The sequence below is a fragment of the Ursus maritimus genome, unplaced genomic scaffold (assembly GCF_017311325.1).
Source record: "Ursus maritimus isolate PB19 unplaced genomic scaffold, ASM1731132v1 scaffold_6, whole genome shotgun sequence".
Lineage (NCBI taxonomy): Eukaryota > Metazoa > Chordata > Mammalia > Carnivora > Ursidae > Ursus > Ursus maritimus.
Genome location: NW_024426774.1, coordinates 36,223,910 through 36,251,841, shown reverse-complemented (window position 1 = coordinate 36,251,841; position 27,932 = coordinate 36,223,910). Strand labels below are relative to the sequence as shown.

The following is a 27,932-nucleotide window of genomic DNA, read 5'->3' as shown; positions in this document are numbered from 1 at the left end:
AAAATCAGTGTAATACTATAACATAGGAGAAATACAAAGAAAAGCAATTTACGATAAAATAATAAAATTTCAACACAAATACTCGGGAATGATTACACTTGAAGACAAGATGCCCCCTCAGTTGAACACCATTCCAGGGGGAACCCCTCCTCGAGCACATGGTAGCCCCAGATGGCTGCGCTTCCCCAGCACAGCCAGCTGGCTCCTCCCAGCTCCACCATGGGCAGAAGCAACCTACCACCTCCTAGCCCTGCACCCTCTGGCTGTAGGAGTGGAGGCAGGAGCAGGGATCCGGGTGAGCTCGTTCCTGCTCCACAGCTGACTCATGGGGCGTCTGGAAAGACATATGCAGGTGGAGATGGAGCCGCTCCCTCAGTGCCAGGGCTTTCTGGAAGCCTTCAGTTATGAATAGACGACACCCCCCCCCCACAACCCACGACTTCACTCTGCCCACAGCTACTGGCTTCCTGTCCAATGATGCTGTGGAAGAGGAAACCCTGGAGGGTCAGCCGGAGAAGGAAGGTTCTGGCAGATGGACATCCCTTTCTCAAAAATCCCAGGCCAGCACAGTCGAGTAAAGCTCAGGTCTTTACATGTTTCACTTTGGTGCTCAGGCTGCTTTTTCCTCACCTGTCTAGTCACTACTTCAGCAACGATGTCTAACGATGCTTCGGACCCCCAGCTTTGCCTGGAATTCTCCAGCCCTGCTCATCTGAAAACCTGGCAAGGAGATGGGGCTGCACATTGGGAGCTCGCTCCCACCCCTCGCCAGCATGTGGCAGTGTGGTGCGGGGGACAGAGCGTGTCCCCAGTTCTTCAAGAGCACTGGGTTCCAATCCTAGCCGTGCAGCCTACTAGCCATGTGACAGCAAGGTACCTAGGTTCTCTGCACTTCCATTTCGCCAATGGTACAATGAAGATTTCAAAAACTACTCTGGTGGGTTATACTGAGCATTAAGCAAAATTACTTAGAAACAAAAAAAAGAGGCTCCTAGCCAATGCAAGAAACCCAGGAGACACCCACAAAATGGTTTTCCCCTCTCAAGCATCTGGAAGGCAGCTGAGACTGGCAAGGAAAGCAGGAGGCAAGGAGCCCCAGAGAATCCTTTCAAGTCCAGATCCTTGACATGAGACTCCACGTTATAAGATGAAAATACTGACTCTTCGTTGGGAGACCAGACACGCGGGCTCAGGGAAGCACCGCTTAGGTCCATCTCCCGGCTCCCGCTAACCCAGTGACATCATGGCCACCCCCGCCCCCGCCCCCACCCTCGACCCTGGAGCATGAGCAGATGTTCTAGGGGAAAGCCAGCTGAGACGTTTACTGTACCCTCTGCCATTTCTTCTGAAGTCCCTGTATGTTAACTGAGGGGAGAGGGGCTGCAGCCTTCCTGCTAGCATCTGGTATCCTCTCTACCAAGGAAACAGAGTTAAGGTGGTCTCAATTTAAAGCAGGTGTGAAGGCTGGGCAGGAGCAGAACTTCCCAGCACCGGTGTCTTATCTCTACCACTAATTCCTCCTGTGCGTTTTTTTATGTCGCCCACAGTTCCCTGCAAGGCCTGGACCCACTTGCACCTGGAGGTGGAAGACTGAGACTGGTGACCTCGAGAGCTCTTGGCAGGGCTGGGGACCAGCGGGTCCTTCTGGGGCAGAGGGTCTGGGATGCCAGGGAGGCTCTGCAGGGACTCACCAGCTCTGGCCGCCCGATGCAGCGAGCTGAGCGGGTAGCGCAGGATGTCGAGGCAGGTGGCGGCGTAGAGGCCTGCGGAGCGCATCAGCTGGTAGGAGAGCGTCTGGCGGAAGCCGCCGCGGAACAGGCTGCCCACGTGCTGTTATGTAGCGCGGGTCCAGCTCCCGGGTGACTCTCTGGCAGAGGAGAGATCCCATCCCAGCTGGACCTGCATCACCCACAGCCGATCCTACCCTGCTGGGGCCGGGCCCCACTCTGCCCTCCCTGAGTCTATCACCGGGGACCTTGGGGCCTCTGCCCCGGGTGGGAAGGAGCTGTTCTTTAAACCCAGAGGCGGCCCGCGGTGCTCTGGGAGGGGGGGCAGCTCTCCGCTTTGCCCCTGGCCCCCTTCCCTGCTCTCCTCACAGTTACCTGCCTGGACCTGGGGAGTGACCACCCAGCCTAAAGCCTCAGCTTAACGTAGCTTCTGATGCCCCTACAGAGAGCCCGTGCAGAGGCGCACACACCGGGCCCCACGCCTGCCCCCTTGCAGGCCCCCACCTCATCACCAGGCCTTGCTTTCAGCGGCTAGAGAACCGGTCTGGACATTTACTCCCAGAGAGACCAAACGCATGCTATTCCCCCTCACTGGGCCTCCGTTTTCTCATCTGTAAAATAAAGGTAACTGTCCCTGCCCGGCCCACTTCTCGGGGCTATGGAAAGATAAACAGAATGCAAGGGCTTTGCACCCTGCAAAGGCTCTGCAGAGATCCCTCATTATCGGGCCCAGCTGCTCTGTGAATGCCAAACGGCCTGAATCCCGCGGACGCGGCCTACGGAACTCTCCCCGCCGTGGGGGCTGGTCAGTGGTGCCACGGGGCGTTTTCCGTCCTCCTCTTCCCAGGACCCATCAGCTCGCTGGTCCTAAATCCCATCTTCTGGGGAGGCTCATCTAGCGGCCCCCGGACGCTGATCGCAGCTGGCTGGGCAGACACATGACCCAACCCGACGGGCCCGCACCTCTCAAGGAGGGCGAACGGAGATGCAGACAGGCGCTGCAAACCACCCCACAGGCTCCATCAGCCCTTCTGCGGCAGGGCCCTGCCGTCATTTGGAACACGGGCCAGCAGAGGGCGCCGGCAGACAAGGACAGGCGTGGCTCTGCGGAGGTCGGGGAAAGTTCCCGAACTGGGCTCAGGAACCTGGGACTGAGCAGATGGCGCAGGCAGCCTGGAGGCCCACACCCTAAGCCCCAACCCCCGCTGGGGGTCTCCTCCTCACTCAGCATTCACTCGTACCTGAATCTCCCTCTTGGTGAAGGTGCAGCCCATAACTGCTCCCATCCTTGTGCCTGCTACAAAAATGGCCACATGACCCAGGAGAAAAGGATCAGGGCCTCCAAGCTCCAGGCACGACCTCCGTAGATCTCATGGGGGTCAGAGGGCACTCCACGGGCACCCAGTGAGGGGGCTGGGCTGGGTGTGCACACATGTGTGAGAGGATAGGCCTCCTGAGTCCGTGCTGAGTGGGTAAGGAGGAAGGACCTAGAGGTCACAGTGTGACCCAAGGGGTCAGAGGGATCCCAAAATCCAGTTTACTAGGGAAGGCCAGGCCCCTCCATCCCTCTCCCCTCCGCAGGCTGGGCTCTCACTGGTACAGCTCTGCCAGGCGCACGTCCAGCCTCTTCAGCTCCTCCATTTGCTCTGAAGAGTGGACAGGGGACAGCAGGGGGTGAGTGACAGCCCTGCCTACCTTTGTCTGCCCCAGGCCCGGTTCAGCCATGTGGTGAGGCTGGAGCGGTCACCAGGGGTCTACACACCCCAAGCTGTGTGCATTACATCCTTCACCCCTTCCTTACCTCAAGTGACGCTCCACCCAGAGCGAAGCAGAGACGGCAGAGGTCCTGTGCGACACGTGAGGAAGCCGGTCAGGGAGTCAGGTGACCCGCCCAAGGTCACAGGGGAATGACTCAAACCCAGCTCTTAGAACAAACCCGAATTGTTTGGGCTCATAGCCACTCCTGACCCCAAGGATACTTCGAGTCATTCCCAGGTCGGGAGTGGACCTTCCCCTCTCTAAGAGTCCTCAGGTGAGTGGGGAGGAGAGAGTCAGGCGAGGAAGGAAGCCTCAGACTACAGAACCACCACAGTACTCCGGAGTCAGGAGATAGGAGTTTGAGTCGGCCTGGCCCTTTCTGGCTGTGTGACTTTGGGCAAGCTGCTTAACCTCTCTGGATCTCTCTTTCCTCATGTATAGAGTAGATCCACTCCTATAAACCACAAAGTGAACAGTATTACTATGGTCACTACCAACCCCCAACAGGAAAGAGGGCAAGATGGCAAAGGGGCAGGCCTCTGCACTAGTGGCCAGCGCCCCCCTTCCTGGCCCTGACCGCTCCGCACCCCACCCTTTTCTCGGGCCCAGATGCCCAGCTCCCAGGACAGCTCAGGAATCACCAGGCAAGTCTGCCAGCCCTGCTGCTTCTTAGACTTGAGGATGTCCCCAAAGATGTGGTCCCCGATGTACAGGATATCCTTCCCCCGCACCCCAAGCAGCTTGCACACCACGTCCAAAGAGCCTGCCCCACCACGAAAGGACAGGCTTGCTCACAGCCCCTCCTGCCTGGTGGGCAGGTTGGGGACATGGGCTCCTAGTCAAGGTGGGGTGCCTGTGGAGGCAGGGGGGCCAGGTGGGAGCTGGTACCTCCAGAGTAAACTGCACAGTGCTTGTGGGGCTCTACCACGTGGAGCCTGCCCACATCCTGGAGGGGCAGAGGGGCACCCTGGTCAGAGAGAGCAGGGGGCTGGCAGCGGCAGGGGTAATCATGGGGGCCTAGGTGGAAGGAGGTGGGGGCGAGCCCTGAAGGAGTCCCCTGGTTCCCTGTCTCCAGGGACAGACAGAGCAGCAGAGAGGCAGCTGCCAAGGGCAGGTCAGCCTCAGGGGCAGGCTCCCTCCCCACAACATGGCCCACCCTGTCAAGGTGGATGGGGCCTCAGCCCCCGCCATTACCGCCATTCCCGTGTCGACCTGTCTCAGCACTGTTCCCTCAGCAAAGAAGCAGGGCTTCTGTGTGTCTACCACAATCGGGTCGAAGTAGGACCTCCAGGGCCTGGCTGAGGCGTCAGCCTGCGGGGCAGGCATGGGACAGCATGTGCAGACATGCACACGTAGTCTGGAACACCTGACCCTGACACATGTCACAGCTCCTCCCTAGTCACCCATGCCCTGGCCCGCCTTGCTTGGCGGGGGTGCCAGCCCACGGTCGGCCACACTCCGCACTGGTGAAAGCTGGCCAGCGCTCCAGTCACAAGCCATCCTTGCGCCCTGGTCCTGACTCCCAACCCTGCGGCACCCCCGCAGGTTGCGGGAACTTAGGGGTCTGGCTCCCCAGCATCCTTGACCATGACCATGCTGGCACGAGGAAGTGCTCAAAAGGTATTTGTGCAAGCAGGTGTTGGGTATTGTGTGAGCTCACATCAGCCTCCAGTGCTCCTCTCAGTGCTCGGGCAGAGACCCAGGGACACAGGGGCTGAGCGCGGTGGCTGAGTTCGAGCCCCGCTCACCCATTTGCCGGCCAGTGACTCCTGGTCGCACGCGGTGCCGCAGGGTGGGTCACACACTCCCCTCCCCTGGGTCTGCCACAGCCTGCTCCCACTCCTTGCACCTCACTGAGCCCCTCCCCAAAAGTCTGATTGCCTCTTCATGGCCTCCTCCAAGGCTGTAAGTGGCCCTCCCTTGGCCTGGCTGAGGTCACTGGCCTCCCACCCCCTGCTCTCTCTGACCACCTCCAGCAAGGCCCACGCATGGGAAACGCCCTCTCCCACACTTAGTTCCTCTTCAGGGGAGGGCCAGACACGGGAGAGGCCTTCAGCGCTGCGGCCTGGCCTGGCCCCCCCTGCCTTTGGCACAGCCCACTCCAGCCAGGCACGTGGCACTCACCTCACCAAGGCCAGCACGTAGGTCCTGATGGCCTGGCAAAGACAGGGCAAGGGTCAGAGCACCCAGCTGGGCTGGGCCAGAGGCCACTGCCTGCCTCTGCCCTCCCCCCACAGCACACACTGGGGACCACAGTAGCAACATGGTGAGAAATTGATCAATCCAATGAGACCTTAAAAAGCCAAGAAATGGAACCCAAAATGCCAAGGGAGGGTAGCAGGGTCTTGGCTCCTCCTGACCCCTCATTGTTCCTACAGGGCCTCAGTTTCCTCCAACGGCCAAAAAGGAGGCTTTCTCTGGACTCCGATGGTCAAGCCCCTCCCCACCCCGCCCCCGTCCACACACTCACATCCGTGTAGTTGTAGGTGCTGCTGGTGGCCAGAAACACTTTCCCAGCCTCCTTCATCTTGTCCAGCAGGAAGGGGATTCGCACCTGGAGCAGAGGTAGAAGTCACTTCCAAGCAGACGAGGCCCCCCCAGCTGCCCTGGGATCCCCTTCTAGGCTCTCAGCCTCCCAGGCACGGGGCTCCAGGCCAGGCAGGAGAGTCTGTGGGCAAGGCTGGCTGCAGAGCTCTGTCCACATCTTGAGGGGGAAGCACAGACACAGCCCCACTGCCCTGGGGAGGAGGGGACAAAGGGACAGGCCTGGTCATGACTCACTCACGTCCTTCTCCACGTATTTGTCCAAGTCCTTCAGGGTCTTCTTCAGACAGCCCTGCCGGCGGGAGCAGAGCCGTGTGTGTGCGTGTGTGTGTGTGTGGCCGTGCGCGTGCACAGGTGCTTGTATGTGTGTGGGCAGGTGTATGTGTGTGACCAAACTGCCCGCATGCCTGGGTCCAAGATGCAGGGAGCCCAGAGGAGTGGAAACTCTATGGGGGCTGGAGCCCTCAGGGTTGGCCCAGAAGAGCCGAGGGCAGACAGGTCAGGGGTCCCGGGGTCCTGGGCACTCCCCGACTGGTGGACGTTATCCATGGCATCACTCGCATCCTGGAAGAGGCTTCGGAAGGACATGAAGAGGTTCCCATGCTGGTAGCCAGTGTCACAGCTGGGGCAGGCTGAGAGGACAGGGGAGGCTGATAAGGGGGTCTGAGGTGACCACCAAACCTGGATCCTATATCAGAGTCACCCCTGGAACCACAGAGTTTATGTCCCAGCTGTGCTGGAAGGGGAGTCCCCGTGTGCTGCCGGTCATCCCTTGGGGGGCACGAGTTACAAGGTTGCCCCCTCCCTGCAGTGAAAGCTTTCCCACTGAGCTCCTACAGCCCTTTGGGAGGGGTCTTGGCAGGGACTCCAGTTCAGGGCTGGGGCCCTGGGCAGTGGCAGTGTCCTGTTGGTCACCCAGGGCCGGACAGGACACAGGACACACTTGGTGTAGTGGGAGCAGACAGAGAGGTCCACAGGCAGGAGTACAGGTAGGTCTCGGTGTGGAGAGGCCAGTCAGTCGCTGGCCCAGAGATCCAGGCAGCAGCCCACCCAGGCCAGAGCGGGGCACCCCGAGGACCACCTCCCACAGCCGCTGTCCAGCCCTCAGCCGGCGGGTGGAAGAGCGTGGTGAGGCTGTGGAACCTCCACAGGCTGTCCCTCTGAACGAACTTGCTGGGGTCGACTCAGATCTCTGCCCTGGGGAGGGAGTGGGCTGGGTGCCGTCGACGCCCCCTCCCTAGTGCCTCCTAGCGGCCCATTCAAGCCCTGCCGTTCCTTCCCGCCCGACCCACCCCTGCTCGCCCTCTTTTATCCAGCGGGCATTGCTGAGCCTCTGCTGTGTGCCTGAGTCTCTCCTCCCCCTCCTTCTTCTTTCCTCCAGCGTCCTTGCCCTCCACCCCTGGTCGCTTACTCCGAGAGGAGGGTGAAGCCATGGGTGCCCAGCAGCACGTTCCCCCTGGTGTCCACTTCAGCAGGTTTCCAGAGAGTACGTCAAACGCCAGCCCCCTAGGGAGAGAGCACAGAGGCTGTGGGTGGGGGTGCCAGGACTGGGAACGGGCCACAGCCTCCCGCCCCAGCCAGCTCCCGCACCTGGTGGGGAAGGAGAGGTTGTCAGTGTAACGCAGGATGTCACGCGGGGACCCGATGCACACCAGGCGCTCCAACAGGAACTCGAAGGCCCGTGCCTCATAGGGGGCCTGTAGGCTGTGGGAACCCAGCAGAACCAGGCTGGTTGGTGCTCCCACCCCCTGCTCCCTCCCTCCCGCCCAGCCAGGGTGGAGTCCCATCAGAGCCAAAGCAGCACCAAGCTGGGGTTGACAAAAATCCTGGAGAGGGGGGAGGAGAATGTTGGAATCAGCCCCCCAGCTCCCCAAGCCTCGTTGGGTCTGAGTGTGTCTGAGCACACGCGTGTGAGCGTGTGTAAGCACGCGCAGGGAGCCTTGGAGAAGCGTCTCGCCACGCAGGAGTGGGCCATGGCGTCCCTGGGAGGGAGGATGTGAGACTGTCCGAGGGGTGGTCATTTTCCTGAGGGGAGTCACCGTGTCCAAGTTCAGAGATGATGGGTTTGTCACGAACAGGTGGCGCTGTCCCCATGCGGGAGGGAAGGGAAGGCCACTGCCTCCCTGCCTGTGTGTATACTGTCAGTGTTTCCACCTGACAGCCCGCCCCAGAGAGGGGTCCCCTTGCTAGCACAGGCGTGTGTCAGTGCTTTGAATGTCACCCTATCGGTGTATTTAAAGGAGTCACTCTTGGGGCTGCTCTGTTGTAAGGAGCATCAGGAAATGGGGTGTTTACAGGCTGAGGTGCCTCCGACCCCCCCCAAGTGCCCCTCTCACCGCTGGTGCCAGTCCTGCTCCGGGCCTCGCGGCGCCCCTCGGGGCTCCCTTCGCTCTCCCCTGTCCACCCTGGCCATCACCACGAGGAGTGAGCAGGAGGCCACAGCCCCTCCCCCAGCCTCCTGCACTATCAGTGGGAACCCGCAGCTTCCTTATCCCTCAAACACTTCCGGACACGACTGACCCAGCCAGCCCCACCCTGGGCCCCCATCTCCTCTGTGGGGGGGGGAGTCATCCATGTGAGTCTCTGGTATCCATCCCCTCCCTTCTTCAGAAAAGAAAGCAATTATGATCAAGGAAGAACAATTCATCTGTATTACGCTACCCCCATTTCTAGGGCTTATGCATCCAAGGACTTCAACCATCTGGATGAAGCACAGAGGGGTCACAAGGCGGGAGACTCGTGTACTTCAAAAAATACGAGTCTTTAATAAATACACAAAGAACTCAGGGCTCTTGCTTTACACACAATTCTAACACACTTATCACTTTGCCGAGCCCAAGGCCCCTTGAAGAAGTGACTGCTTAGAAGTATGCCAACAGTTCTGGGAAGTGCCAGATGAGCAGAATCTCAGAATCGGAAAAAAGTGCAACAGTCAGTGTCAAGAGCAGAGCAATCGAAACCATTTAGTGTCGAGCTGCAAATAGCGCTGAGGGCCCGCAGTGCCGGTTTTACAGCAAAGCACTCTGACTGCCATTAGAGCTTTGACCTGGATCATCTGAAAAGATGGAGGGTGTAGTACGCCCTCTTCTGAAATGGAAGACAAGTTTACGATGCACTTAAAATCTCTTTCTAAAATGACTAAACTAAATGCAATCAGGCACTCTTAAAGGGATAAAAATTATCTGGCGAGAGGGTATTTCGATGGAATAGTTCTCTCCTTGGCAATGCCAGACGAGCAGCAGTTAGTAGGATGAAGCAAGAATACGGAGGCTCAGGAGCTATATTCCCTCACTGGATGGATCTGGATGGATGGAGGGATGGATGGATGGATGGATGGATGGATGGATCTGGATGGATGGATGGATGGATGGATGGACAGACAGACGGATGATCGGATGAACGGATGTTTGGGTAAATGAGTGTGGGGAGGTGGATGGGTGGACGGAGGATGACCAGACAGTTACAAGAGCAGACGAGTGAACAGACAGATGGACCATAAATGGCAGGCGTTACTGAGGTGTCAGAGGAATATCAAACCTCAGAAATCAGGCACGTTTCCAGAGTCTCTTTCACCCATTATCCTGTGCTTTCTGCTCATGTTGGGTCAACCTTTTAAAAAGCGCCCTTTCTGGGGCACCTGGCTGGCTCAGGCGGTTGGGCATCCAACTCTTGATTTCGGCTCAGGTGGCCATCTCCGGGTCATGAGATCAAGCCCCACACCAGGCCCCACATCGGGCTCCATGCTGGGTGTGGAGTCGGCTTGAGATTCTTGCTCCCTCTCCCTCTGCACCTCCCCCTGCTCATGCTCTCTCCCTCTCTCTCTCTAGATAAATAAAATCTTTAAAAAAATAAAAAGCACCCTTTCCCATATTGCATGGTTCCTCTCTAGCCAGAAAAAAGATGGGGGGCGGGGGGGGGCAGGAGGGAGACCTGGTTATAGGAAATCACTGGGAAGTTCCTAGCCCTCCCCCTGGCCGTTACCATGGCAAAACTTGCTCTTCTACAGCTGAACTTGGGGTTCCATCCCAAGCGTCCCTTTCACCTGAGGACAGGGAGGCCACCCAGTGACATCCAGGTACACTCTGTCACTTTAGCCTTTCCTCCGGCCACTTCTTCAAGTGTGCTCCTGGCCACCGCCTGGGGTTGACTGCACCATGTGGGGTCTATGCCTGGTCGTGCATAGTTGGTAACTAGTGTCGTCCATCACTTCCCATTGGGGCCAGCTGAGACCTGCACTGGGAGCCTCCCTGCTGCCGTCTGCTCAGGTGGCCAGTCTCTGCTCCCATCCCAGGGTACGGAGAGCCCCTTGGCTCATGGCAGGTCCAGCCGGGGAGGGACCTCGGGCTGTCCAGGGCCCCCCTGCACCCCGACCCCGGTGCCACTGTCACACTCATGAGGCTTGCTGCATTTCAGAGCCCCTTCGGGAAGAGATGTGTCACCGTAACAGTAAAAGAGTCCTTGCAGGGCTTACCGTGGGTCTGGCCTCCCGCTTTTGCGAGTTTACAGATGACCAGATGGAGGCACAGGAGTTTAGCATCTTGCCCAGAGTTACAAAGCTAATAAACAGCAGACCAAGGACCGCACCAGAGGCTAGGCACCAACATCTGTGCTCTGGTCCCCACCAATGTTCTTTTTTTTTTTTTTTTTTTTTTTTTTTTTTTTTTTTATTTTTTGAGAGACAGCCAGCGAGAGAGGGAACACAGCAGGGGGAGTGGGAGAGGAAGAAGCAGGCTCATAGCAGAGGAGCCTGATGTGGGACTCGATCCCGGTACACCAGGATCACGCCCTGAGCCGAAGGCAGACGCTTTAACGACTGCGCTACCCAGGCGCCCCTTTTTTTTTTTTTCTAAGATTTTATTTATTTTGTTTGACAGAGAGCAAGCACAAGCAGGGGGAGCAGCCAGACTTCTTGCTGAGCAGGGAGCCCGACACGGGACTTGATCCCAGGACTTTGGGATCATGACCTGAGCTGAAGGCAGACATTTAACCGACTGAGCCACCCAGGCTCTCCCTAACCAATGTTCTTATGACAGTGCGCCAGTCAGGGCTTCTCCAACTGTGAGACGCATTGGAATCTGGGGTCTGGTTAAATGCAGCTTCTGATTCAGCAGGTGCGGAGTGGGGCCCAAGATTTTACGTTTCTAACAAGTGCCCAGATCACCACCGGCGCGACGCCGGCCTGCACGACGCCTGAATAGCAAGGGCGGACAGGAGTCGGCCGCGCCAGTCACCCGGGGAGCCAGAAACCTTCTGTTTCGTGAGAATCAGCCAGGCAAGTGCAGGTGGGGGGCATTCAAGCTCAGGGGGCCACGGCCAGTGCGGAGTGACAGCCTGGCAGGTGGACGGACCTCCTTCCTCTCTGAGATGCACGTGTAACTGGTCCAGAGTGGGACCTAAGCATTGGGCATTTTTTATTCCCTGGGTGAGTCTAACGTACAACAAAGTCTCAGGACCTCACTTTAAAAAGACATTGAACAGGGGCGTCTGGGTGGCTCAGTCCGTGAAGCGTCCGCCTTCGGCTCAGGTCATGATCCCGGAGTCCCGGGATTGAACCTCACATCTAGGGCTCCCTGCGCAGCGGGATGTCTGCTTCTCCCTCTCCCCTGCTCATGCTCTCTTGCTCTCACTCTCTCTCAAATAAATAAATAAAATCTTAAAAAAAAAAAAAAGACTGTCAAAGTCTATAAAAAATGATAATAATAATAAATAAAAAGACATTTAACCAATCAACTCAACGCTAGACACAGTGGGTGCACATGGAGGCTGGAGCCACCCCATCCTTGGGCCTTGGGAATCTCCTCCCTCATGGAAACATCTAGCATTTTTCAAGAACTGTGTCTTCCCTTCATTTTCTCATTTGATGTTCATTTTCTCATTTGGTGTGCTGTGGTTGCTACCACTATTATTACCATCCTCTTCTCTTTCTAGAGGAAGAAGTGGAGGCTGAGCCAAGTTAAGGCCTTGCTCTAGAAACCTCTGTCATTCCCTGGGCCTTCACTTTTCCCTTCACTGACCCTCCTCTTAAAGCCCTGCTACCACCACACACAATACCACCACCAGCTCTCTGGGAAGGTTCTGGGGGAAACATCCCCTTCCTGCTGCTTTCCCTGCAGTCTGCCCCGAGTCTCAGTCACAGCCCCATCCCAGTGGGAGGGGGCGGTGGAAGAAGACAGTCACTCCCTTCTGTGTCATTGGTCCCTCTCCCACTTGGTCCAGTAGCCAGATGGAGGCAGGGGAAAGAACAGAAATCCCTGGGGCGCCTGGGTGGCTCAGAGAGTTGAGCGTCCGACTCTTGATTTCGGCTCAGGTCAGGATCTGAGTCCTGGGATTGAGCCCCACCAGGCTCCACGCTCAGAGGAGAGTCTGCTTCTCCCTCTCCCCCTGCCCCTCCTCTGCTCTCTCTCACAAATAAATAAATAAATCTTTAAAAGAATTTTTTTAAAAACCTAGAAAGCCCTACAGTTGCACTAGGCCAGGAGCTCTGCTCCAGGTGGAAAGGCATGGAGAGCAGGAAGGGAGGGGTGGGCAGCCAGGTGTTTTTGCAGGGCTGGTAAGTCCTCTGCAAGCCTGGCCACTATCTGTTGAATCAGGCAGGACGTGGAGAGAGCATGGGACCTGGGCCTGTCCCACGGGCCACATTCCAAGGATGACAACGCCATCCACACAGTGTGTGTGGTCAGCGGGCACTCCCCTGAGGGAAACCAGGCTTCACACAGATCCAGTCACAAGAACGTCCATTTCCTTTGAATTCTCCAGTCCCGAGAATCCATCCTCGACGAAGTCATCCAGAAAAAGAAAAGGCTAAACGCACGAAGATGATTCATGAAAAATCATCGGCCACCTCGGCGTCCAACTGAAGAGCACATCTGTATCTTTCAACGGCTGGACAAACCTGACTAATTGTGGCTAAGAAGACGAACCCAAGGGGCGCCTGGGTGGCACAGCGGTTAAGCGTCTGCCTTCGGCTCAGGGCGTGATCCCAGCATTATGGGATCGAGCCCCACATCAGGCTCCTCCGCTATGAGCCTGCTTCTTCCTCTCCCACTCCCTCTGCTTGTGTTCCCTCTCTCGCTGGCTGTCTCTATCTCTGTCAAATAAATAAATAAAATCTTTAAAAAAAAAAAAAAAGAAGACGAACCCAAACACTGCTTAAGACAGAATGCCACGGGGGCCCCTGGATGGCACAGCGGTTAAGCGTCTGCCTTCGGCTCAGGGCGTGATCCCGGCGTTATGGGATCGAGCCCCACATCAGGCTCTTCCGCTATGAGCCTGCTTCTTCCTCTCCCACTCCCCCTGCTTGTTGAATAAATAAAATAAAATCTTAAAAAAAAAAAAAGACAGAATGCCACACGAGAGAAAAGGCAGGACACACAACTGCTTTTGCAATGGTGTGCCAACCGTTTACAAAATGCAGACACAAAAGGACTGGAGATAATAACTCAAAATAAACAACGGCTTAATGTGCGTGAGTCACCTGGGGGCCTGGTCAAAATGCAGGGTTATATTTAATTTCTTGTCTTCAGTATCTCAATTTTCTCATAGGCAGCTTGATAATGAAAAATAAACTGCATGAAGTGACGTAGGAACTCAAGAAAGACTTATGCCAATTGAGAATAGCTGAATGCAAAGTGCTATATAATTAATATTTAGTGTTTTAAGTAAAACATTTTTTTTTCCGCATTTCACAAGCCCCTGCCCTGAGCACTGAGCAATGAGCCCTCTGATGGCACCATCCACCGCGTAAGCCAATATCTAGCACCCCTGTCCCGAGCCCATGATGCTACCCATGAGGTCCAGAGGCAGCCAGCCAGAGGGACAGGGGAACTCATCCATCAGGAGTCAGGGTAGTTTCCAGAAGAAGGTGATGCCCGCCAGATATTAAAAAGAACAGGAACTCCCTGGACAGATCATGTGAAGAATTCCCACAATTCTTAAAAGGGGAGGGGTACAATGAACCCACAACTCCTTCTGGGAGACCCAAAGAGGTAGGGGAGGAGAGCAAGGCCAGATCAGAAAGGTCCTACATCCTACTAAAGAACTTGGCCTTGGCCATGAAGGCGGTGGGCAACCCTGGCAGCATTTTGAGCAGGATGAGGATGTGATCCCCTGTGGTTTAAATCTGCTTCTGGAACCAGTGCCGAGGACTGGCCGGCCAGGAGAAGGAACAGCTACAGGGAGGTTACTGCAGCAGCCCGGGCAGGGGCTGTGTCGTGCCTGGATTAACAGGGAATGGAGAGGGGAGGGCTGACCAGAGTCGCTGCGTTAGTCAAGACCTGGGGCTGATTAGCTGGAGGTGGTCCTGAGGAAGGAAGAAGCTCAGATCCTAAAGAGCGACCCACAGGAGAAGGGGCCACCAACCCAGAGATGGCAGCAGGAAATGAAGGGGCTTGTTGGGAGGCTATGAGGTGGGGAGTGAGGTCTGGGTCTACAAACCCTCACCTGAAGCCCGTGGAGCCAGATGTGTTTCAGAATTCAATATTTTCTGAGTTTAAGAAAGTAATACCTGATTTACTGTATATATGCACGATCATTCCCTTGGTGGGTCCGAGACAACAGCCCATAATCAAACACATTGACATTCCTGCAGCCAACACATGAATATTCATTCACACAAAGTGGTTATTTAAAGACGATAAACAAGCTCGCGTCAGGGCCAGATCAAGGCTTGCCACCAAATGAGTTTGGGAAATCCTTTCAGTTTCGGGATCTAGGGATTGAGGAGGAAGGAAGTTATATCGGTATCTATGGTAGCTAATGACCCAAGAAGGCCCTTCAGAAGAGAGGAGAGCTGGGGACAGAGCCCCAGGAACAACCACGTGGGGATGGAGACAGGAGAGGAGACAGCAACGGAGGCCGAGAGGGAGCAGCCAGATTTGTAGGAGAGCAGTAGAAAAGGGGGAAACCATGGGTAGGAAGAGAGCTGTGAGCAGGGACAGTGCCACAGAAAGGCCAAGTCGCAGAAGCCCCAAATGTCCCCTACACATGGCAAAGGTAGGTCACAGGAGAGCTGGACCAGTGGGACGTCAGTGGCAAGATGGCGGCCGCTGAGTGGGAGCAGAGGGTAGGGAAGCAGGAGCAGCATGGGAGAGGCTCCCCTTGCAGGAGTCTTGACCACAAAAGAAATGAGATTGGGCACAATAGCCAGACTGATGGAGAAGACACATGGTGGGGCTGCCAGATTGGGGTGTCAATGAGCAACAAAGAGGGCAAAGGATGGAAAGTGCATTATAGACACAATGTGTGTCCACCAAAAGAATGGACAAATCCATGGTGATATGTCCACCCGATGGAATTGGCAGAGAAGAATGAACCACGCCGTCCACAATAACAGGGCCGAGTCTTACAGACCTATGAAGCGTAAGAAGCCGCACACTTTACTGCTGGTACCTTGTACCTCAATTTAAAAAAAATGAAGGATGATGGAATTTAAGGTTGCAATGCGGAGCGGTCTGGGAATGACAAGGCCAAGTGCTGCCTTACGGGGGGCAGCTGAAGCAGGTCCAAGGAAGCCTGATGCAGTTTGGGAGGGGAGGGACCTCTGTGCTCCACGGACAGAGAAATCACTCAACAGTTTACACAAACGATTGTGACACGGCTCTGAAAACTGTTCTTGCAAGTGGATCGCGCTGCAGTAAACTCACGGGCTCTGCTCCAGTGAGGCTGCCGGTCCCCGCTGTCCCTTCCCTGAGCGCACGCAGATCTGACCCCCAACGCCACTACAGCTCCCCCGGCCGGACCGTGGACACCGCGCCCGCCACCACTCACGCACAAGGGCTGCACCCGGGTGAGGAAGTTAGCGAAGCCATGTGAGGGGAGTGGCCCCTGTTGACCCTGTTTATAGTCAGCCTCCCTTTTCCCTTGGATGGCCTTCCCAAACCCTGAGACTTTGGGCTCTCATGCAAATGAGATTTCTGAGAATTCTCCCTCCCCCACCGGGCCCCCAGCCAGCCATGCCAGGGCCCGCACCTTCTGACACAGAGCTTACCGAGCAGCCCCCGCCCCCTGCCCCGGGGAGCAAGGAACAAGGGCTGCCTGGCCGAGCAGCTATTATCATCCCAAACTGCTAGCAACCCAAAATGATCAGAATGTTTACTTCCTGAGTCTTACTTCTCTCTTCCATAAAGTAGCAAGGTCTACACTACTTTTTAAAGGAGACGTGCTGGAGGGACGAGAGGGTGGCTGGGGCACAGATGTCTCAAATCCAGACTAAGCTAAATGCAGGCGGAGGCCAAGCAGCAGCCCAGGAGGCTCCCCGCTCCAGCCGAGATGCGAGAGGCGTCTCTGGGGTTCTGCGCGGCGCCAGCTGAGCTCCTTGCGAAGATTCTAGGGCAGCAGGAGACTGACCTAATTAAACAGCCGGCCTTATTCTTAGACAAGGAGCCCCAGTTAAGGCCCCCGGGCAGCCGCGGGCAAAGGCACAGCCCTAGAGGTGACCAGAATAATTCTTATTTTAAATAGCAGTTACTTCTGATTATAAAAGTAGTCCGTCCTCATCGTAGAACATGTGGAAAATACGGAAAGCACAGAAAAGAAAACGTGAGCCAGAGAGAACCACTATTTTTGCTTATTTCCTCACAGTCTTCTTCTATACATATCTACGTGTTGACACTTGGCGGAAATGGTTATTCACATGATGTAAGTGAAAAAAATACACAAAATGATTGAGAGCGTGATCCCATATTTGTCGTATACATTAGGATTGTCCTATGGTTATAGTTCTGTATCCTGTTTATTTCACTCTATTAAAATGTAAACATCTCCCCCATGCATTAAATATGCAGCTACTTGATTTAGTATAAACTATTACCCTGTAATGGGGCATTTAGGTCGTTTCCAATTTTTCAAATAACTTGATTATGAACCTCCCTGCATATCTCCAGTTATTTTCTTGACCTAGATTTCTAGAAGTAAAAATTATTTTAGGACTCGTTATACATTGCCAAACGGCTTTTTGAACGTTAGAGCCAACTGGCACTGCCGCTAGAACGTATGGGATTTCGTAGTGCCCATGGCGTATCTTGGTTCCAGTAATAACAACCAGAACTTCTTTGTCAATTGGTGGTCAATCCAGACCAAACCCAAAGGCCACTGTCAGCAGGGAAACCGTTCCCCGGAAGCATCTTGGACCCTGTGACGGCGCGCAGCCCTGTACTGTTGCCGAGCATAAGTCAGTTTCCAAGAGGTGAGGCTCCTGGAACAGACAATCCAGGGCTTTAGGGGCTTATGACAAGCGAGGCTTCTTTTTCACCCGCATTACTCATAAGATGTGGATCAACTGTGACTTTTTCCAAATGTCTTCTGGTTCCGGGACCCAGGCTGACAGAACAAGCCCTGGCCCCGGCTCATGTCCAAAGACAAAGACACAGAGCAGAAGCCCACCCTGGTTCTGAAGGCTCTAACTTGGACATGGCAGGCGTCACCCCCACTCACTTCCATTGGCCCAGGGAGGTAATGTGGCCAAGCCTGATGCCAATGAGGGGACGTGTCCACCCCTCCCACAGGGACGCACTGACGGTTACATTCAGGAGGCACAGAATCCCCTAGGGAGTGGACAGGAAATACCTGGAAACAAAATTACAATTGACCACAGCCATGAGCCCTCAGAAACAATGTTGGGTATTCGTTATCACCTCCTGGTACTGAAACTGACATCAGGAATGTTGGGCAACACGAACCCCTCCTCATACTGGAAAGCCCCATGCCCTAGAAGCCTTCCCCAGTGGCTGATGAAGGGGATCACCTAGGTTTGCCTTTTGTGCAAATACAAGAAAAAATACATAAGTTGGTGTGTGTGTTTAGATGTGTATATTTTTAGGTAGCTCCATTAAAAATAGTTAAGATATATTGTTAATTTTTTAAAGGCCAAAAGAAGGGGTGCCCGGCTGGCTCAGTCAGAAGAGCATCCGGCTCTGGATCTCAGGGTCACGAGCTCGAGCCTCATGTGTAAGTATAAAGATTACTTAAATAAATAAATAAATAAATGGCAAAAGAAAAGCCTTATGTATAGCAGGCTACCATTTATTTTTAAAAAGAGAAAGAACACATATACATAATACATATAATTTATGCTTATATATGCATAAAAGATCTCCAAAAAAATCAATAAGAAGCTGGTAACAGTGGCTATTTTAGGAAAGCAAACTACAGGACCGATGGTGGAGGGGAGAGGCTTGCTTGTCACTCTATATTCGGTTTTCTACAGTTTGAATTGTTTTCCTTGTGCTCATATCACCTTTTCCCAATCCTTTCTCACACAATGTCACTCCTCTTGCTCCATTGTTCCCACATTAGGATGCCCTGACTCCCATACCTAGAGCTTCAGAAAGCAGAATCTCCAGAAAGCACTGGAAACCCCAAGAAAAATAGCAAGAGTTAACAAAGAAAAAAAAATTCATGCTCCAACAGGCCAGGCCACCTCACATGGTTGTACGGATCATGCTCGTGACTGCCTGCCAGAAAAACCCCTTCCAGGAAGGTGAGATCAAAAGATAGAGCCGAACGTCTCTTGCATGAGTCAGGAGTCTTGCTCCTGGGAGGAAGGTAGACAGACGGCGAGAAAAGGGGACAGAGGGAAAGCAGCAACATTTGCTGAGGAAGCCATTGGGGCCCCCAAGATGGGGCACTTTAAAGATGGGGCTGCCTACTGGGCCACTGGCTGCCAAGACCCTTCCTCTGTCTTCCTCACATCCCCACGTGTGCTCCCAATCTTTAGAAATGCCTCCCATCCCCCACATGCTTGGTGTGAGCAGGTCCCTCTCTGCAGAACTACAAAGGGCTGACATTTTCCGTCTGGATGAGAGGAACAGAGACGGCACCCGTGGGGGTGGGAGCTGAAGTCAGAGATAACGTGAAAACCCAATCCTCAGGGTATTGCTGAGGACGCCGGGGAGTGCTTTGGATCTCTAGAGGGCATGGGATACGGGGTTCAAATCCAGCAGATGTCTGGCTACGCCTGGAGCCCACAGCGATTGCTGGGTTACGCAAGCAAAGGTGCTGAATAGAGAACGTCCTGCATTTCTGGGCGTGGTGAGGGTGGTCCACACTGTCAGGAACCTGCTGCTGGGATTGTCAGGGGAGGCTCACATTCTTGGAGGCCTCTTCCACAACCTTCCATGTGGAATCTAAAAAGCACATGTATTTTAAAAAGAGGGGCTCCTGGGTGGCTCAGTAGGTTAAGCAACTGACTCTTGATTTCGGCTCAGGTCATGATCTCAGAGTCCTGGGATCGAGTCCTGTGTCAGAGTCCATGGTCATGGGGGAGCCTGCCTGAGGATTCTCTCTCTCCTTCTGCCCCTCCCCACCGCCATTCTCACTCTAAAATAAACAAAAAAATCTTTTTTTTTTAAATGGAAGGAAGGAAGGAAGGAAGGAAGGAAGGAAGGAAGGAAGGAAGGAGAAAGAAAGAAACTAAGCCCATAGATACGGAGAACAAATTGGTGGTTGCCAGAGGTGGGGGTTAGGGGTGGGAGAAATGGGAACTGTTTTTGTTGTTTTAATTTAAATAAATTTCTTAAGAAGTAGGCAAGAACTGCAGAAGAATATATTGTAAAAATTAAAAGTTCCCTCACTAAGGTCCTTCCCTAGTCTCACTGTCCAGGGATAACCACTGTTAAGTTCTCTCTATCCTTCCAGACCTTTTTCTTTTTTCTCTTTTCTTTTTCTTTTTTTTTAAGATGTTATTTATCCATTTGACAGAGAGGACAAGCAGGAGGAGTCAGAGAGGGAGAAGCAGACTCCCCGCTGAGCAGGGAGCCCAATGTGGGGCTCGATCCCAGGACCCTGGTATCATGACCTGAGCCAAAGGCAGACACTTAACCAACTGAGCCACCCAGGCGCCCCCAGACCTTTTTCTATGTACAACTACATAGACACATGTATGCACATTATGTGTGTGGAATTATGGGATGCAGATCATTATCCAGTAACTTAAATCATTTGTTAACTTGGACATTCTTCCATGTAAGAGCATAGAAATCTACTTCAATTTCCTTAGGCCCATGATTTTTAAAACCACATTAGAAATGCTTATCATTTGTTATAAAATTAATACATGCATATGGTAATAAAAAAATGTTTTAGGGGTACCCGGCTGGCTCAGTCAGTTAAGCGTCTGCCTTCGGCTCAGGTCACGATCTCAGGGGTCCTGGGATCGAGCCCCACGTCAGATTCCCTGCTCACCCCCGGCTCGTGCTCTCTCAAATAAATAAATAAACAAATAAATAAAATATTTTTAATGTTTTAAAGATATCAATTTTCATCTATTAGATTGGCAAAAATCCAACAAGTTGATAATCTATCCTGGTGGTGAGGCTGTGGAAAAAGGAACTATTACACATTCTTCGTGATAGGGTGAAGTGGTACCGCCCCTTCCGGAAGGCAATGGCAGCATCAGTCAAAATTAAGAGAAACCCTTTGACCCAGCAGCTCTGCTGTTACACTTAAGACTGGCTTGTACACAGCCACACGTACAAGTATGCTGACTGCAACAATGTTTAGAATAGTGAAATAAACAGCATATACTCATCCATAGCGGGCTGGTTAAGTAAATAAGCTCCCTCCATAATGGAATTCCTTATATACGCTACGGAAAAGAAGAAAGAAGCTCTCCATCTACTAATAAGGAAAGACCTCCAAGGTATACTGATAACTAGGGAGGAAGAAGAGGTTGCAGAACAATGAGTGCGTGACATTCTGTGTAAATAAAAGGGAGGATAAGAATCTATATTTGTAATTGCTTGTGTTTTATAAAGAAACTCTGGAATAATATATAAGAAACTAAAAATAGGATTTTTAGAGAATAGAGAAGGTGGGAGGAATTAGAGATGGGGAATAAGGGAAAAAAAACTTCACAGTACACGGACTCATATATTTGGATTATGAGCCACGTAAATTTCTTACTTATTCCAAAGATGAAATAAAAACTACAGGGAAATGATCATATAAAGAAAGCGTGACTACAATCAGATACAAAATTATACCCTGAGCAGAAGTCATCATTAGAATTAAAGATGTATTTTCAACTTAGTAGGGATAAGACCAGTGCATAAGACCCAAACTTGGCAAGATAATTTAAGCGGTATAAACACGCCAAATGTTAATGGAATGTGGAAGTGACAAAGCAAAATGATGACTCTACCCAGTAGTTAGATGCCAGGGAACCAGCTGAACCACCAAACTAGGAGAAAGTGTGATGTACATTTCATTTTGATTTCTGTTACGTTACTATGGAAAAGGCGAAGTTTTTCCTTGTCTGTCTCTTAGGTATAAAGAAGAAGGAAGGAAAGAAGGAAGGGAAGGATGAAGGAAGGGGGAAGGAAGGGAGGAAGGAAGGAAGGAAGGGAGGGAGGGAGGAAGGAAGGGAGGGAGGGAGGGAGGAAGAAGTGGGGAGGACCTACGAGCCCACTGACAGGACCGTAAGTGATGCCCCTTTTTGCAGGGCAATTTTGCAATATCTAGCAACACAACACACACGTCTTTTGACCCAAGAATGGGTCTGGGAATGTACCCAACAGATAGATAATATTCCCACGGCTATGTAAAAGGTAATTAATGTGGCATATAAAGATATTTAGTGCTGCATAGTTTGTAGAGCAAAAAGCTGGAAGCTACCAAAATCAGCAGAAAACTGCTTCAACTGTGGAGGATTCTAAAATGCAGCCCTCCGCAGAATGAGGCAGGTGCGTCTAGCCTGACACAGAAACATGGCTGCGGTATCGGGCAGGGGAAAACAAGTTGTGGTATAGTCAACAGCATGGTTCTCTCTGTATAAAGACAAAACATGGTGAAGGACAAGCATGTCTAGAGGAAATGTCTGGAAGGATCCACCTGCCTCTGCTAACAACGGGTAACTTTAAGGAATGAGACCAAGATTGGGGGCCGGAGGGAGGGGATGGGGCAGACCAACAGGAAAACGTTTCCTTTCTTGAATAAATTATGCTTACCATGTACAGGGATTACTTTGTTTATTCTTATTGTGTTAAAATCTACATAACAGAAAAATTACCACTTTAACCATTTTTTTTAAGATTTTATTTCTTTTAGAGAGAGAAAGAGAGCGCGGCGAGGGGCAGAGGGGGAGAGAGAGAGAGAATCTCAACCAGACCCCCCCGCTGAGCATGGAGCCCAATGCGGGGGTCAATCCCACGGACCCTGAGATCATGACCTGAGCCGAAACCAAGAGCTGAACACTGAACAGACTGCGCCACCCAGACGGCCCCCACTTTAACCATTTGTAAGTGTACCATCCATCTCCAGAATGTTTCATCTTCCCAAACAGAAGCTCTGTGCCCATGAAACACTAATCCTCATTTCCTCCATCCCCCAGCCCCCGGGAATTTTTTAAATCTCACTATTTTATCTTAATAAGAAAGTCTCATATTTTTCTCTCCTTAAAACTATTGATAGAGTACAAATTCCTGGAGGGCAGGGATCAATTTTTTTTTGAAGATTTTATTTATTTATTTGAGACAGAGAGAGTGAGAGAGCACAAGCGGGGGCAGGGGCAGAGGCAGACAGAGAAGCAGACTCCCCACCGAGCAGGGAGCCTGACTCAGGGATCGATGCCAGGACTCCCAGATCATGACCTGAGCCGAAGGCAGGCACTTAACCGACTAAGCCACCCAGGCGCCCCAGGGATTGATTTTTTTTTAATGCATTAACCACTGTTTTTAAAAAAACCTGTGCCGTCCCTGGAGGCCTTCGTGGGGAAGGAGGGGAGAAAGTCACAAGTGCCTGGGAAGCATGAACTCCTCCTGACCAGACAGCCAGGCGCCCACTGCCCCCACCGCAACCACAGTCAACACCCCAGGCACTCCTCAGGCCCCACGGGGCATTTGAGAGCCCAAGACACTAGCTGGCTTGCCAGCTGCCGGGGGCCGAGGCCCTGCTGGCTGCAGCTCGGCCCTGGGATCTGCCGCCACGGCTCAGAGTGGGGCTCTGCTTGGGGCCCACCGGCAGCTCAGTGGATTTCCAAAGCCGGCGACTGGATTTCTCGTTAAATAGGACATCTTCTCAGCCCGTTTTGGTCACATGAGTGTCCCGGAAGACAAGCAGGTCTCTCCGGAGGCTACCCCGTTTCACCTGTTCACCTGCTACCTACTTACTGCCAGCTCGCTGTTGCAGAGATGCTGGCTCTTTGCAAGCTTACTGGGTCTCTACTCTGTCCAAACAATAACCACACATGCGTGGGAATGAAAACCCAAGCGCCTGTGTTTGGGTCCAACGCCTAATTTCCATGGAGACACAAGTGGGGGCTTTGAGGAGGGGCTCTTTGGGAATGGGGAGGTGAGTGAGGGGCTGCCTGTCCTCCCAGCTCTGTTTCCAGGTCACTGACACAGCCGTGGCTTCGACCCATTCTCCCAACAGAGCTGGAGGGACCTCAAAACCCGAAGAAGAGTTGGCGGCTGCCAGAGTGTATCCAAGCCTCACCACCCCCACCCCCCCAACCGGCTTCCAGTTCTTCATCCTGGGACCCCTGCTGGCCTCTCCCACCCCATCGCCCCTTCTCCCCTGGCTCACGTTTCTCCAGCCACACCAGCCTTGTGCTCCTTGAAACCATCAAGTCTGTCCTGTTTCAGGCCCTGGCTCTCCCTGAGCCCTCCCAGATCTTGCACGGGCACTCTGCCACCATCTTGTCCCAAAAGGGACAGAGGCTTCCTCTCAGATAGCAGGCAGGCAAGGGTTCATCTGAGGTGCAGATAAAATGGAAGCCGAAGGGGCCTTTCTAGGTGCTTCTAATCTGAGCATTGTGGGCATTCCCCTTTTGAACCTCAGGGTCCATTCACAGCTTTTCAGCTTCGGAATGAACTTAAACTTAGAAACTGAGAAAACCAGAGAGAGTCTGGAAAGCATCAGACAGAACACCGCACAGTACTGGCTCCTGTGGCTTTGATCCTAGGGTTAAGTCACAGGCTCCCAGTCTGAATCCAAATTCCGGTTCTTCTTCTCAACCCTGTCTGAACAAGCCCACCCAGAAAAACCCTCCAGCCAAGTAACAGAGAGCTTGTGTCTCCTCCCAGGAGGAAAGTAGCAGCAATGACTAACTTCTGTCTCCTGCTTTAAGCAGCTCAGAGCTCCTCCGGCATTTGATTCCCTGCCCCCTCCCCCGAAGCATCCTATAAGGTAGAGAACACGGGTTATTATCACACCCTTGTTATGGATGAGAAGCTTGGTGTCCAGAAAGTTCAAATATGCTGTGTAGTTGCTCAGTCCTAAGTGGGGAGCTGGATCTCAAGTCCAGATACTCTGATTTGTTTTTCTTTCTTCTTAACACACCTGTGTCTAATCCTCTCGTGCCTGCTCTTTGCGAGGACTTAATGATAAACCAGTTCAAATGTCCAGATTTTAACGGGTTCACAATTTCACTATTTTCATGTCACAAGAAATCCAAAGATCCTGTACTACCCCAGGCTGATAAAGGAGCTATAGTGCTGAGTAGGGAGAACTTTCTAGGACCCTCAACTCACAAAAGCTCAGAATTCGCCAGTTGAACCTTCAGGCCCACATTCGCGACTCCTTTCCTTCTTTAGGGGCTCCCGCTCTGTCTCCCAGTGGCTCACCCTCCCTCCACCTTCCCGCTTAGCTGTGCCCATCCACTCCCCGCCCAGCCTCACCACACCAGGACCTTCCTACCTGCCGTCAGGGTGACTGGAGGAGAATCACAGGATTGGGGAGAATTGAGCCCCATCTCTTGGGGTCAGAGGGTTCCAGCATCTAATCTGGGTCAGGCACTGAGGCTCTGGAGAGAAAGCAAAGGCGGGTTCAGGCAGGAGAAGATGCAGCAGAAAGGCCGAGACTGCCTCCCAAGTGGGGTGCGGGAGTGAGGGCGGCAGGGGAGGGTCCAGTGGGGCCTCTGCAGGGAGGAGGAAGTTGGCAACAGTGGAGGGCCCGGGCAGACTGCAGACCCAGAGTGCAGAGCCTGCCGGACCAAAGCAAGGGAAACTGGGCAATCACAGACTCTGAGGACTGGGGCCAGGGGTCCCTGTGATGACTGTCGCAGCCTCACTGCAGAAGCCAGAGGTCAAGTCCAGGCTTGCTGGTTTCTGGCAATAGAGCCAACCGTGGCAAGCCAAAAACAGGCAACGATGAGCAGGTGGGATCACAGAATGAAACAGCAGAAACCAAAGTCAGAAAGGCGGGAAAAAGGGCAGCTGTGAGGACCGGAACAGCAAGCTGGGGCCAGGCATCTGCCAGCGTGCCTCTGGCCCCGGTCTGCACCGGCCACGTGTCTTCGGCTCTCGCCTTACTCCACACGGAAGTCAGAGTCCAGATAGAGTCACTTGCCCTCACACCAGCTCGTGAGGGCCGCTTCCCCCAGAATACACCTGACCTTAAATACGTGGAAGGAAATGGGGTTGCTGCCTCCAGAAAAAAGAGTGAAGGCAAAGGGGACAGGGAACCGAAAATCTTCATTCCAGTTGGACAGTGAAGGACCAGCCTGCAAACCTATCCCTCAAAATGAAGATTTGAGTTGCTCTGTGACTATAAAAATGTCCAAAAGATATTGGGCCAAGTTGCCAAACAAGTCCCAGGCACCTCATCTAATATAACCATTTCTTGGGCTTTCGTCCAAGTCTTCGCGCTCCAGACAAGGGGGCTCGTCATAGTTGAACAAGAAATGTAGCACTCTGCGGATCTAGCTACTGTTTGGGTTGTGACATTTCTCACTGTGGATTCCCTGCGAAGCCTCACTCAGGTGTCTACACCCACCCACAGGCATATGGAGACCTCACTGGCAGCAGCCCCCCAGGGGGCCACCCAGCCCCCTGTAACTTCACGCCCAGGAGTGCTAAGGGCTAGCCAGCCTTCCTGCCCAGTGGACCCAGCCATGTCGCTGCTCACACAGGGGGTAATACACAAGCACGCAGATGCAGCACGGTTTGAATTCCTAAATATGGACGACTTCACGTTCATCGAGAGGGATATATTAAGGGACACCTGGGCGGCTCAGTCGGTCGGGTGTCGGCCTTCAGCTCAGGTCATGAGCTCAAGGTCCTGAACTGGAGTCCCACATCAGGCTCCCCACTCAGTGGGGAGTCTGCTTCTCCCTCTGCCCCTCCCCCTGCTTGTGCTCTCTCTCTCTCTCTGACAAATAAATAAAACAATTTTTTAAAAAAGAGTGATGGGGGCGCCTGGGTGGCACAGCGGTTAAGCGTTTGCCTTCGGCTCAGGGTGTGATCCCGGTGTTCTGGGATCGAGCCCCACATCAGGCTCCTCCGCTATGAGCCTGCTTCTTCCTCTCCCACTCCCCCTGCTTGTGTTCCCTCTCTCGCTGGCTGTCTCTATCTCTGTCAAATAAATAAAATCTTTAATAAATAAATAAATAAATAAATAAATAAATAAATAAATAAATAAAAAAGAGCGATGTATTAAGTAAATCATAGTTCGTTCACCCGTCAGCCATCAACACACGTACGGGAGCTCTCTATTTGTATTACAGTGACATGATCTCCGAGCTATGCTTTAGAAAGCCAGGTGCCAACATTGTGCAGAGAATGACATCACTTGTATAAAAAATGCACACGTTTTGGTCCCTCTCAGACGTATATGTGGCCGGGATAAAATTATTGACGTGTAAGGGTTCAGAGTTTCCCATCACCCCCTAAGGAAGAAGGGAGCTCCACAGACAGTAGGAGAAGAAGAATGAGCAAGATGGAGTTAAGGAGATAGTCTGGAAAGAGAGAGAGAGAGACTTTGGGGCACAGATGAAAGAAGACATTTTTAGGGAGTTGTGCAGAGTGGTATTGTAGAAGACGTTTTTCTTCCTTTGGGCCATGCAGGATCTGAACCTCCATGTTAAGGGAACCCCCTCTTTGGAAGGTAGAATCCCCTTCACAACAGAAGCTGCCGATGCCAGAGGCTCCCTTTCCCAGTTCCTTTTGCAGACCAAGTATGAACACACGGCTCCGTCAATCAAATGCACTCACCCAGCATGTGAATCCCACAGCAGTGACGTGAAGCACTCTGGAAAACCCCACCCAGGAGCCAGGCGGCCTTGGTGGCAGCACATTCACTCCCCAGGGCGGCGGTGGCCAAGGCCCTGGCAGCTGGCAAGCTGGGGCCAGAGGGGGCGCTGTGGTGTTGCGAGCTGCGGCCACCAGCACCCGTGGCGGTGGCCAGGATATTTTAACCAGACCAGCTCCCTGGCATGATTTTGGGGGTTGGTCTCACCTCCAGAGGCTTCCAGGTGTGAGTTCTCCAGAGATTATGTGAGCCCCTAATATTGTCTAACAGAGACAGTGGTTTCTCTTGCTTACAACCAAGAATCCTGACAGAGACGTGTGTGTGCCGTGTACCTCTCTCCCCAGGGCTCTCAAGAGACCTTCAGTGAAGACCTACACGATTTGCAAATGCAAGGCCACATTTGTGTTTCTCGCAGACAGATCACTGTGGTAAGGCAAGAACGTGGAGGCCTGTTTATTTGGGTGCATTTTGGACATTGTGAATGTGGGGGGAGATTCGCCCCAGCCTTCCCAGTGGCTGCCCTGAGAAACGAGGACAAGCTGGGGAGAAAGACTTCTCATCTGACATTTCTTCTGTACTTTTGAATCTGGTTTTGCCATATTCATATATTATTTTTAAATGTTTTTACAGTTTAAAATAAGTACCTAAAAAAGAAATGTGATACATCCACAAATATATCAGAGTGTCTACATAAGAAAAGAAATAAAGTAAAATAGGCATTCTGGCAAAAAGGGTAGCCTTTTGAAGAAGCATGTGACGTGATGAGGAATGGGTAGTCTGCTAAAATCAGGTGAAAATCTTAATTTGGTGGGTTGCCAGGAGTGCACATATTTTTTTTTTTAGTTTTTTATTTGGCATCTCTTGTTGTTACTTTATATTACTTGTGTAATAAATGATTATTTTTAACATAATCTTCAACAACCAAAAGAACGGCTTGCTCTG

The 27,932-nt window shown here is 52.8% G+C and overlaps 1 protein-coding gene across 1 annotated transcript; it reads right to left on the bottom strand.

Annotated features, from left to right (window-relative positions):
* Positions 1-244: 244 nt before the first annotated feature.
* Positions 245-8,452, bottom strand: NT5DC4 (5'-nucleotidase domain containing 4). Its single transcript, XM_040623694.1, is given in 19 exon segments — positions 245-334; positions 2,969-2,993; positions 2,995-3,021; positions 3,322-3,373; positions 4,078-4,248; positions 4,374-4,431; positions 4,680-4,796; positions 5,335-5,346; positions 5,621-5,641; positions 5,956-6,039; positions 6,271-6,321; positions 6,552-6,651; positions 6,973-7,003; positions 7,006-7,029; positions 7,141-7,226; positions 7,441-7,495; positions 7,498-7,535; positions 7,620-7,733; positions 8,366-8,452. Coding segments are annotated over 19 exon segments (1,233 nt in total). The 5' UTR covers positions 8,443-8,452.
* Positions 8,453-27,932: the final 19,480 nt, after the last annotated feature.